The 13,786-nt window shown below is 36.1% G+C and overlaps 1 protein-coding gene across 1 annotated transcript in view; it reads right to left on the minus strand.

The window, feature by feature from the left end:
- LOC111871261 (RIMS-binding protein 2) overlaps positions 1-13,786 on the minus strand; it is a 103,179-nt gene that overhangs the window by 73,837 nt on the left and 15,556 nt on the right. Inside the window, exons 5-6 of the mRNA XM_033754175.1 lie at positions 13,162-13,746; positions 11,085-11,297 (exon numbers count right to left, since the gene is read on the minus strand). Of these exons, the coding sequence (XP_033610066.1) occupies positions 11,085-11,297; positions 13,162-13,746 (798 nt within the window). The remainder of the gene's footprint in view (positions 1-11,084; positions 11,298-13,161; positions 13,747-13,786) is intronic.

A 13,786-nucleotide genomic window follows, 5' to 3' on the forward strand; every position in this document is an offset into this window, starting at 1 on the left:
CAGGTCCTATGAACGGCTGTTCAGATCCCGTTCTTGCCAGCTGATCTGCGGTTTCATTCCCAGCAATACTCTCCTACTGAGATGCCACAAGCTGGTTCAGGTCCTATGAATGTATCTTCAGATCCTGTTCTTGTCAGCTGATCTGCTGTTTTATTACCAGCAATACTCTCCTACTGAGATGCCGCAAGCTGGTTCAGGTCCTATGAATGGATCTTCAGATCCTGTGCTTGCCAGCTGAGCTGCCGTTTCATTACCAGCAATTCCCTCATGACCTGGCACCCATATCAGTTGAACTCTTGTTATGTTTGGCCAGTTGTATCAGGGATTGGTTGTAGCCCCAGACCAGTTTTGAGGATCTCTGGTGTTTACCAATTGCTTTAACCGCAGCTTGACTGTCTGATAGAATACAGATGTTCCTATTTAAGAAGCCACAAAATACAATGACAGTGGGATGTCATATTACAGATTAGAAAATCCATATGCCTTCAAGAACTGGAACTGTAATGCTGGCAAGAAGTTATTGATAGGAAGAAGTCATGTTTCTCCTGCAAAGATGTGTTTTCAATAACAGTGTATGATATAGGGAAAAGCAGAGCAAAAGCTATTATTATATAAATGAAAAGTGGATTAATATAAACCACACCCAAAAAGGTCACTAGAGAATGAGTGATGTACAGGGCAGCATCAAACTCTCTACTGGAAAAGGAGGTAGGTTTATAATATGCCATCTTTCTTCAGCTGCCATTGGGTTCATTCCTGAAAATAAATTACTTTGTAGCTCATGATTGAGCAGCAACACTGACTACAAGAAAGATATTTAAAAATTGGTTCCTGCATCATGTTCTGCCACATTTTGCTTTAGAGTCCATAACTGATATGGAGAATGTCATATTTTGTTTTCTTCAACAGACATTAAGGTTTGAGCACCAGAAGATCCAATATAATACTTTGCCAATCCAATAAAAATATCCCACATACTATTCAACAAACCTGTATGGAATTCTTGCAATTGAAGATGTGCAAGCCTCAAAATAAAGTGTATGAAATGAATGCCAGTACAAAAAATTCATGGCAAGAGAATAGTGCCATTACCTCCATACCACTTGTATAATGCAAATGAACTTGTCTAGGCACAAAAAGATACATGGCCAAGAAAATATATTTAAGATTTCAGACATTACAAATTTACTTCATCAGGCCACTGGCAGCTTAGATGCTGCATTAGGGGGAAAATCTCTCCATCATCGCAAGAACCTGCAGATAAGCCCCTTTCAAATGAGTTCATGCAGAATGAGGTCTTTGAACCTATCACTGTCAACCTGATGGAATCCAGTTAAAATACTTTTGATTGGAATGAAGATGATGACAATGACCAGTTGCAAATATTCCAAATACACAAAATAAATATCATTAACTCCATGATGTTATTCTTATGTCTCTCTCTTACCTTCCCATATATCTGAGAACTTGATCTTTGGAAGATGGTAAAGGAACATTAATATAATAACGTCAGAGTACATCCGAAACAAGTACTTGTCAAAGTTATAGATATCTGGCAACACTGCAATCAAGTAGCTCCATCTTTCTCTGCACTACTGCCTCCAACTTACATGCCAGTTGTGTTATTGTTTCCTATATGAAAACTTTCTAAAAGACTAACAACAGTGGTCTGAATTCCCAACACATGTATATACTTTGACATAACTAAGTAACTAACAAACTAAACAAATAAATAACTAACAAACTTCAAAATGCAGAGTCATTTCCAACATTGCAAGAAATACAAAGGCTCATTAACCATGTTCACAAGAGCCCACCACTAGTTTCTATTCTAAGCCACATGAATCCAGCCAACATCCCCCATTGTATATCTTGAAGCACCAATTTAATTTGGGGAGGGGCTTGCGGCAATTCAGTGACCACAGCTATGTATTTATTATAACTGCAATAGCATAGTCAGTGTAGCGACTGGCTATGAGCTGGATAACCAAGGAGTAACTGTTTGAGTCCCGGTAGGGTCAAGAATTTTCTCTTCTCCACATCATCCAGACCGGCTCATGTGTACCAGAGTTTCTTTCCCAGGGGCTAAATCAGCTGGGACCTGAAGCAGACATTCATCAACTAGTGCCAAGGTCAAGAAAATATGGTTCTATATATCCACTCCCCCATACACCTTCATGTCCTAGTACTTAATTAGTTAAGCACAGGGACAACTTTACTTTTTCCTTTTTACTTTTATGTTATTTGATGATGAACAGACTGATTGAACTACATATTAGAGCAGAAAATAAAACAGTATTAACACGTTTATATTAGTTTTATTTACTTATAAAAGTGTTTTGTTGATGGCCACATCAAACCTCCATTTTAATATTATCCTCCCATTCACGTTTTTCTAGGTGTCTTGCCTTCAGGATTTCCCACCAGAATCTCATATGCATGCCTCTTCTCACCCATGTGTGCTAATGCCTTGCCCATCTCATCCTGCTTATTTAACGTATTGTATTTGCAACTATCCTCCATATCCGGAGGCCTTTTTCTGTATTTGCAGTGTGAGAATGCAGCATGCCAAAGTGACTATAATTTATTCAGTAGAGGAAAATAATTTTTATTCTTAAGTGAACATTCCAGTAATGGTCTGATTATTACCTAATGTTGTGCTGCTGAGAAAAACGAACTTCTCGTGGCCAAATGTCAAACTGTGAATGCATTGATGAGTTATCAAGTAGCCTTTCCAGTATTTTTGAAGAACAGTCAATGGTAGGACAAAATCATTTACACATTAGTTAGGCTAGGGTATATCATGGTGTATTTTCCAGTCCCATTATGTGTTTTATCAGTACAGAGATAACCAAAGTTTGTTTCCTAAAAATGTGTTTGCCAGTTCTTTCACACTCAGTTTTAGCCTCAAGTATGAAAAAGAATGTACCAGCAGATGTGTTACATTTTGCTTTCAACAATTTTGCCTCCACTAATCAGTTATTTGTCAGTATGCATATCAGACGAAAGTAAGTGTTGGAGATATCCATATTCTAAGTCAGTAGTTACCTTCAGTATAGTTTCACTTGATGTATCATCCCTTCATCACATCACCATACATGTACAGTAAAACTTGGCTATAGCAACATCGGTTTCTGCGACACCTTGTCTATTGTGTCAAATATTCAATGGTACAAACTAATTCCTCATAAAGCANACTGTATTTGTATGTATAAACTTACTGCATATGAAATTAAATTTTTCATATAATAGAAGAACAATATTTAATTAAATGTTTTGTGGACGGTGAATTGCAGATACAACAGCAGCATTTCCAATAATAATTTGGGTTAGCATTGGTTTTGCAAGAGCATATTTTGATATATTTAGACCAGCACTCAAGTCACTGATAAATTATATAATTAGTATACTGTACATTGTGTCTATAGACCTATCCTTAATTATATTTATTATTATATTATATTATATTTTAACTGTAACGCATACATGAAGACTGCTTTCAGCAAATGATGTATTACCAACTTCTCTCTTGTAGATACATGTAGAAGCATTGACCCTACACCTCTAGTGTTAGACAATGTACATGCAGAATATCTCAGCAGTGAGTCATGAAGATCCATTGCTTTTATGTCATGCTTTGTGCAGTAACATGTGACACAACTCAAGAGCAATGCATATTATCAATATGCAAGGCAATTTAGATGTATGTGGAGGCCGCACCATAGCTTGGGCAGTTAGTCACTGGCTTCCCACTGTGACAGACCGGGTTCGAGTCCGGGTCTGGTCATGTGGGATTTGTGGTGGAAAAAGTTACGCTGGGGAATGTCTTCTCCGAGTACTTCGGTTTCCCCTGCCAATCTTTATTCCACCAATTACTCTGCAATCACCATCATCTATGATCTGGGGCTGGTAAAATAGGCAAGTAACGGCTGCAGTACCAAGTGGACTCAGTCTCAACCAACCAAAAATAAGAGAAAAAATTAATGAAGATATTGGTACACATTAGTGTAATGATTAATTGAGAAAGAAAATAATGAGGCAGCCTACTATACCAGATATTGCCTACTGAACTTGAAAAAGAAAAATACTTAGTAATAGGGTAATATTCATTGGATATCCAAATTACTTTTCAGTACAAGATATTAAGGTAAATTTGTTCCTGTGCTTAACTAATTAAGCACTATGCTATGAAGGTGTATAAGGGAGTGGATGTATACATCTACATTTTCTTGACCTCAACACCTGCTGGAGGTGAGTGGTCAGCTTCATGGTCCGGCTGATTTACAAATGGAGAAAGAGCCTCAGGTACCCACTGGATAGGAGATTGGGTGAACCCCAGAGCCGGTCTGGACGACGTGGAGAAGAGAAAATTCTTGACCCTACTGGGACTCAAACTCAGACCCCTGGGCTGTCCAGCTGGTAGCTAGTCGCTATACTGACTATGCTATCCCAGCTCCCAATACAAGACATTATGTTAGTAAATGAGTATGTTCAACAGTAAAGAATGATTACCTGATCTACTACTTAAGCCTCAAAATGAAAACTTTATATAATGTAAGAAACTTCACCAAACTTACTTTTGATCCAAATTATTTATACTCTAGCTATGAAAGACTATAACAATTTAAGCTAGAGGATTTGACAAACACATTCACAGCAAGTTTAAACTAAGTTTCTAGACTAACCTTAATAACACAGTTTTTATACAACAGCCTTTCAGATCTATTAAACCCTACATGTCTCAGGAAGTAATGAAAATGGTTTACTATGCCTACCTTCATTCTGCTATGTCATATGAAATAATATTCTGAGGAAACTCTACAGATAGCACTAAAATTTTCAAAATGCAAAAGAGGGCAATTAAAATTATCACAGGAAGCAAGAATAGAGATTCTTGCAGAGATTTATTTAAAAACTTAAAAATATTACTGTCTCACTCACAATATATACACTCACTCCTATTATTTGTGCTAGACAGCATAAGCATGTACAATTTAAATTCTGACAACCATAACATACTCATAAATACAAGGCAAAAACTCAACTTCCACCAATATTCAGCAAATCTACCTGTATATCAAAAAGGAGTTCACTCCTTCAGCATCAAAGTGTTCATTAGCCTCCCTCAAAGTCTCAAAAAAGCAACTAGTAATATTATGCAATTTAAAACAGCATTGAAACGTTACTTACTTACTCACACCTCCTACTCCATAGATGAATATTTCAATGTAAACAAACAGTAACTAGTATCAATTCTATGCTAAAGTGTATTCCCAGACATGTTACTGTATCATTTTGTTTATTTGCAGAATGTGCCATGTGTATCCAATTAGCATGATAATATTAATACTGCATTATAATGTTATTAACTTTTCAAGCAAAACTATTATAGTACAGATATTAGGTATTTGTACTTGACTTGTTCCATATCCTATGGTATCAACCTGTACCTAGTTTTATGGAACATAAATAAATTCGAATTCATATACCCTGTCTAAACATTATACAGTACTATGTTGCTTCTTGAAGATGGTCTAAAACTATGAAAGGTTAGAAGAAGAATATGTGATGTACTGTAGCCAAGGACATGCATGAGTAGAATACACCAGTGCAACTCACTAGGACTCTAATGGATACCTAGATATTAAATTATGTTACTGAATTACACAACCTAATTAAATGATATTGGATTTGAGGCTCTCACAGCAGTGACTATGAAGAATACTATCTTCTGGAATGTAATGACATGTAGTCCTGTAGGCCTACTTGTGACTGGTTTCTGGCTTGGCTTATTCTTCAGCCCTGAAGATGGAGGCACTACATGTCTCCAAAACGTTGGTGAACTTCTACTGGACTACATGGCATTACATCCTAAATGATAATATTTTTAACTAATGTTTGTACATAAGAACAATGTTCCATTATTAATGATATATTGAAGAGGGGTTCACCCTGAGACACTGTGACCCTTAGAAAATTCATGCATTAAATATAGAAGATTACTGTATTGATGCATACAGAATCAAATTCAAGAAAACTGTGTGTCTAAAATGTCTCATAAAATGACAGAAATATTTCGTTATGATTTCTGATAACATATCTAAGGCCTAAGTTACCTACATGTTACGCATAACATTTAACATTTAGCACTGTGTGTTACAGGACATAACAGAAGGTAGATTTACCAGTCCAAACACAGGGTGTTGCATTATTATTCTGTACATATTGAACTGTAGGCAAGAAATGCTATGCATGCCCTTATACTACATACTTCCTGGCTATGCTATAATAATGCAGTGAGATCAATATATATGGTAAACAATAACGAACACAATGCCATAAAAATATCTGTTTCTTATCACCATGTCCGTAAAGTAGATCAGCCATGAGAAATTAGTCTTTAACTTTTACACAGTGACAATGTTATCTCCACTGACATACTTCTGAAAATCTATCCTGTAGGTGATATCTATACATTCCGGAGCTATTAATGCTTAAAGCCCATATATATTACAATCATAATGCTACAAGTTTTATTCCTGTTAGATTATATAACTTTTGATACATATTTTGGATATCCAATATCTCTATCCCTCTCCCAAACATAGATATTAGCCTACTTCAGTGTACATGTCCCATGACTTATGTTTCATTATCTGAAAATATGTCTCCATCCCTCTGTCAGTTTACATATATCTTGTATTTAGAGTAGATTTTTCTCTCGTCTTACGTTACATATTTTACACATAATTTGGAATAAAATCTTAAAAAATATTCTTGACATTTCTCTTTCGATCTTAGTGTAATTTTTTAATAATTTCCTTAATACTTACAACCACTAGCTATATTTCTATGTGCAAATACATGTAAGATAACCAAAGATGTTATCAGAAAAAAAAGATAATCATTATAAGATCTGAGGTTTTCTCAGTGGTGAAGATCTAGACTATCATCCTCTGGGTAATATTATCATGAAAGTGGAGGAAGCACAACCCTCCAAAACATTAGCAACTTACTTACAAGACTGGATGGAGTTGTACTCCTGAAGACTGCCATATAAACAAGAAAACATTGAAGACATTGCACAGAATGTTCAGATATGTATATTAAGCTACCTATCTGTCTGTATGTCTGTCTATCAGTCTACCTACCTAGGCCCATGGAGCACAGTCCTTCTTTAGAAGGTAATGGTAGCTCTGTTAAGAAATTCACCACCTTTTATGGAACATAAAGGTTTGTTACCAAGTTCACAGCAGCTCACAACTGGACCCTGCTTTAGCCAGGTCAGTCCAGTACACACCCATCTACCCTATTTCACTATGGTTGATTTTAATATTATCCTACCATTTACACCTAGATCTTCAACGAGATCTATTCACTTTAGGAGGTTCAATCAAAATGTTGTACACACTTCTGTCATCTTCCATATTTTAAATATGCCCTACTCATCTCATCCTCCATGGTTAGATGATCCTAACAATGTTTTGTGAAGAGTTTAAATAGTGCAACTCCACATTATGCATGTTTTCAATCTGACTGAGAAACTGGCATAAATGTTGCCTTAACATAATAAATGTAAGAATTGAAACTGGAGACATGTGTCACTGATGCTAATCAAATGCAAACTTGTCATTAGCCCATGTATAACTATATCTGAGTTACATACAAACAGAACAATAACAGGAATATGAAAATATAAAAATATTTTTAAATATTAGTTTTAAATAGTTTTAAAATAATAGTTTTAAAAAAGTTATAGACTAGAGTTTCTTCAGGACTTAAATGCTTAAAATAAAGGTCCTGGAATTGCCATTCACTAATTGCTGGCTACACCACTGCATACAAATTATAATTACTGTTTTAACTAACATATTTAGATTTATGGCCAGGAGGCTGTCAGTCAATTCCAGTGGAAGTGTAAGGTTCCATACACTATGTGAAAGGCAGGCATGCCTGTATCATGTAATGCAATGAATCGGCTCTGATAGCATCAATGGTGATTGTACACTCTTGTTATCTTAAAAAAATAAAGCCTAACCAGTATTAATAATCAGAGTTTTATCCTCAGAGTAGTAAACATTATGTCTAAGGAAATATATTATTATTGTCATCCACTAAATTGGAAAATGTATTTTCCATATTTTTAAAGTATTTACTCTTATAACATACTCGTATATGTATGAAGAAAGGTGCAATCTTGAAGTGAAAGAAGTGAGTAAAAGAGAATACCACCAAGTAATATATGGTATAACAGTATTTAAATTAACAGAATGTGGCCAATAAAATGTTGAACAAGCCAACCGCACAACAAATACCAAATGCTACGGAATTATCTGTGTACAAGTACAAGTCCAGCTCTCATACAGCAAGCAGGAAACACCTGAAAATAACTTATTACAAAGTAATTTGAATGAGCTTTATTCTGATGAAATGAACTAAACATGAAAACTTTTATTGTGCAACAGACAAAGAATGGAATAGAAGCTCTCTGTCTAATGCATGTTAAACTAGTGTGCAACTACATAGGCAAGGCAGAGGTAAGCAGCCTATGTACTTCATGACAGAAAAAGGTAAAATGCAAAGATAGGGATAGATGGCATGCACTTACCTACATGGGAAGACAAATGCTGCTGCAGAAGATTAATAATTACAGATCACATTTAATAAGAATACATGTCTTGTCTCTTAATATTCTGTACTTATTCTTCTTCTAAATCAAATGTTGCATGCTACTATTGTGAAAAAGCCTTATGAATTAAGAATTTGATATTAAACTTATGCCAAACAACCAACTGAAACTACTATCCAATGATCAAACAAAAGAAAAAAAAAGGATCATCTGACGGCCTACTGAAGAACTGAATTATGTCATTAATGTTACTATTTTGGACTTCACTTATTGGCGCAGCTTTTTAAAATCACAGACATTTTCAGATGTACCCATTTAAATCTCTGCTTGCAGTCTATCATTGTGTTCCTTAGCCTCTACATGCAGATATCGGAGTGAAACCCTAAAGTAGATCATGAATGTTCCTCTCCAGCTTTTCCTATCATGACACATAATTACTCTCTCCTCTCATTCAGTTGTGCTATATATCAGTGAAACTGCAGTGAAAATAGCATAATTAAATAACATACAATCAAATAAATAATATGATTTTTAAAGAAAAATTTCTTTTTGCTTTTGTACAAATAACAAATCAATCTTGGAGTAATGTGACATTTACAGGATTACAGATGAACAGTGAATATTGTATTTACAATTTTTATTTTGCACAGAGAATTGTAGGAACAAGGAACACAAAACATGCTCCATAATATCTTCCCATACTGGGGCCTGTGCATTCTACAAACATAAAACATCCAGGGTCTAATGCAGAGATCATGTGCTTATAGGCATTAAAAATTTAGTAAAATTGGTTCAAGGTACATCAAAATGGTATTACATTAGGATAAATGTGGATGCAGCATTAAATATAAGAGCACAATATAAAATAAAGTCATTGTTTGAAACAGGACATGAAACATAAATGTATGTAATTTTCTCAAGTATTTTTAAATTGTAATCATAAACTAAAAAATCTAAGAAAGCCACTATAAAGAATATATTGTATGAGGACCATACCGAAAGTTAAGAGCAGCATCAGTTTATGCAACTTTATTGAGATAAGGAGAATAGAAGTTATATGGGTGAGAGCCATATTTGCTTTCTGCAATCTGAAATGCAGGTCCAGTGCATGCACACAAATATAACACAAAACACACTGCAAAAAAAAAAACTGTAAATTGTACATTGTTTTATCAGCACACTGTAATTGGATTCCTCATGAAGGAAAACAATTCTGGTGTAAACATCTTTGATCAGCCTCTAGCTTTGCATCCTGTTCAAGCCCACACTGAATTGCGGCTTCCAACTGAGCACTCTTGCAAGTACAACTAAGTCTTCTCTTCACAGACTAACTGACCTGGTCCCTTGCTTATAACATCTTGGCATGGACCACAGAGAAAACATTGTTTCTCTGTTGCATGCGTATACATTGCAGCAGCCATCTAGTCTTGCTTATTAAGTATCTGCTGCCTAGCAACAGATATCATTACGTATTCTGTTTTGCAGCCATTGCCTAGAAACAAATGTTGTTTCAGAGCTGTTTGCTAGCAATGGCTGTATCCGGCTCCACAATTTTTGCTTTGAGCAAATATGCCACAATACAATGCTGGTAATAAAAGCTAGTTCCATAATTTAACCCCGAAACAAAACGACAGAGCACTTAATGGTATCATGCTCCAACTCTAAAGAAGGAGTAGTCCAGAACCATACCCTTGTATGGAAAAATTATGGTAACAATTTTCTGGGATGCTGAGGGTGCATACTGTTGATTTCCTACCAAGAGAGGAAATCATCAATGCAGTTTACTATGTAAAGATGCTTCAGAAACTGTGATGTGCACTTCATGGCAAAAGCCTGAAGAAGAAAACACATTCTTTAACACAATAATGCATGCCCTTACATTGCACATCTGATATCAGGGAAAATTGAAAAGTTTGGCTGGGAAGTGCTCCATAATCCTCACCATAATCAGGATTTCAGACTACCATCTGTTCAGGCCCTTGAAAGATCACATGAGGGGCCAGCACTACAAAAACAATAAGGCAGTCAAACAAACCATGTGTGCATGTTTGCAAAGTATTAAATTGTCTTCTATTGCAATGGCATTTTCAACATCATGTATCACAGACAGAAATGCCTTGATCATACTGGGGAGTTCATAGAAAAATGACACAACAACTGCAGTGTCTATTTTTATACATGGACACTTTCCTTAACACAAAATAGATGCTCTCATGACTTTTGGTACAGCCTGTGATATTGGTGACCAATATAATATCCACCATCCAAATCTCTTGCAGCAGCAGTGCCTCATGGTAAGTTCATGATGCCTACTATCCATTACACTTCCCTCCTCTGGCATAACTATGTTATCAAGAGCTCATTTCTTTGGTACATCTGATCAGCCACTGAACTATACTAACCAAAGTCTAGCCTACGAACTCTGAATTTGCCTGAAAGAATGGACCACACTTACGCTGCTGATCATGACTACCACTTCGAGAACCATGACCATACATTATCTGTGGGACTTTAAGGTAGTGTTTCTGTGAGTCAGCAGAGTGTTGTTGCAGATGTTGATGTGGTGGTGATGGCTGTTGCTGTCTGCAGGTTGGTAATAAACGCTCTGCACCCAAGGCTTTGTGTTGGGGGACCGGTATAGTGATGGTGGTACAGTCTGAAGTGTCACCTGTACCAACATGAGAATAATGGGGGGAAAAGAACTTTCGACTTAGAAATCACTTTTCATGACTTCTGATGTTTAAAGGCACGTTGTTTCAATTGCACGATCAATGAGGAGACAACATAATAGTATGCATACATGTTCAAGTTATGTAGTCAAATTCTGAGGAAAAATTCTATCTTCTGAGATGTAACGTCATGTAGTCCATTGAAAATTAACCAACGTTTCGAAGGAAAACGTCCCCTCCACCTTCAGGGTCGAAGAACAAGCCAAGCAAGAAACCAGCATGAAGTAGGTAGCAAATGACATACCCCTCAAAATTGTTGGTTGACTTTCAACAGACTATACACTATTACATCCCAGAAGATAGAACTCTTCTTAACCACTAACATGAGAACCTCAAATCCTACAAATTCCAAGGATATTAATCCTTTCAGAGAACTGCAGTAGAATGAAAGTATGCAAAGATATTAATAATTATGAAATTCAAAACACAGAAAGAAAACCCATATAATTACAGTGTGAATCAATTTTGTGAGAATACACAAGACAATATGTGAGATGATATCTGTATATATCAAGCAATATTAGCACTGGCTTGGAATTTTGTTAACAGATCATTCTAGAAGGAAGATTATGTGAGGAAGAGAGCATCACCAAAGTGCTAGTTACAAGGAATACCTTTCTCCCAAAAGCAGTAAAATCAGCTAAATGTCATAAATTCTTTCCCACAGAAATTATGAGGAAAACAAGATAATCTATGTAAATATAGCAGCAGGACTGTGAGATAAAGGAAGAAGAAAGACCCTATAAGAATATAAAGCAGCAGAATTGTATCATTTATTGAGAGCAAACATACAAGAAATAAATGATAATTATGTTTAATCTGAATTAAATTCAAACCAAAGATGCCATATCCACCACTGCCATATTAGAAATTCTGCTAAAATGAAGTTCTATATTGCTCAAGGAATTAGAAATAAGAATGTGAACTGCATCATAAGATGCACTGCGAATGTTAAATACCTGAGAATTCAGTGAAGAGAAGAAAGCACCCTCAAGTTGACCAACATGATATTCCTACCAGATTCCAAGGTGCCCATCATGCACTCAAATAATGTTTCCATATCATTTAAGAGTAGATAAAATCTAATATTTTAAATTGACATCCACTTTACCATCATCTCTTTTAATTCTTTTGATAATCTTCCTAGTATGGTTTATAACAAGGGCTAATATCTATGTTTATATTAATTTTAATCTTTGATTTCGGTGAAAATTACATTATGGTCCTTCCATGTAACTCCTGGTTTTTGAAAGGATGGGACATTATATTTGGCTATGTTTATATAATATGCCTATATAATGAGATATCTGTTGCAAAATATCACAGGTGATAAAATATACCTTTCATTCAGAATGGTCTATAAAATATTTCACTCTTTTTAAACAAAATATCTCAGCCAAACACTCAGTCCATCACACATCAAATCCCCTTTTATATACATATTAACTAATTACAGACACATAGATGAAGTCGAATCACATGAAAATTTGAGTAAGTTTTTAAAATATTCTTCTTTTTATTAGTCAATGAGCTTCAAATGTCATGCTGAACAGAAAGTTAAGGAATTCTTTCCTTATTAAAGGATGTGAATAGGTGTTCTGGAAAGCACCAATTACTTAAAAACAACAATTTTAATATTACAAGAGTAACTCTCCACTATTTAAGTTTTATGTTTAACCAAGCCCCACACCACATTACATTGTGATCAAAGGGCCAAGTACAGGGTCACCTCACAAACTGGATGTGTGCATCCAAGCCATGTTGCGCAATCCAGGCAGCAGAACAACATGAGGAAGCACTTACCAATAGTAGACCTGGTCTTGTCCAGTTCTGCCAAGATTCGGTTGTCTTGCTCAATCTTTGCCATGATACGATCAATCTCACTGGAGCTTTGGACCCCAACAGTTGACACACCTGTGGATGTAGCAATAGGAGACCCAGTCCTTCCTTGCTGCACTTGTGACTGTGCGTGGCTGCTACTGTGCGCGTACTTCTCCGCCCCAGTTCCAGTGTTACTGGCAGCTATGATAGGTTCCACGGTGCAGGTATTTGGCAACAATGGGAGAGAGTTTGGTGGTTGATTTGGAGCAGCAGTGGTGTTGGGTAGGGAGGATGATGAGAATGGGCCACCACGAATAGAAGAATTAATAGTTGGCGGATTAGAAGTAGAATTATTAACACCATAGTGGCTGTTTGACATTTGATAGATTGAAGTTAAATCTGAAACAGAGGGACTTTTCCATAGACCAGGGTTTGGACCAGGAGGATGTGTATAATATGGTTGTTGCTGCATGCAATAAGAAGGAGTGAATCCCCCTATAGAAGTTAGGCCAGGGGGAAATACTGATCTAGGAAAGGGGGAGAGAACGACTCCAGATGTACCACAACCTATAACAGTGTAACAGGGTGAAAAGGAAGGGGATTGGAG

The sequence above is a fragment of the Cryptotermes secundus genome, unplaced genomic scaffold (assembly GCF_002891405.2).
Source record: "Cryptotermes secundus unplaced genomic scaffold, Csec_1.0 scaffold699, whole genome shotgun sequence".
Lineage (NCBI taxonomy): Eukaryota > Metazoa > Arthropoda > Insecta > Blattodea > Kalotermitidae > Cryptotermes > Cryptotermes secundus.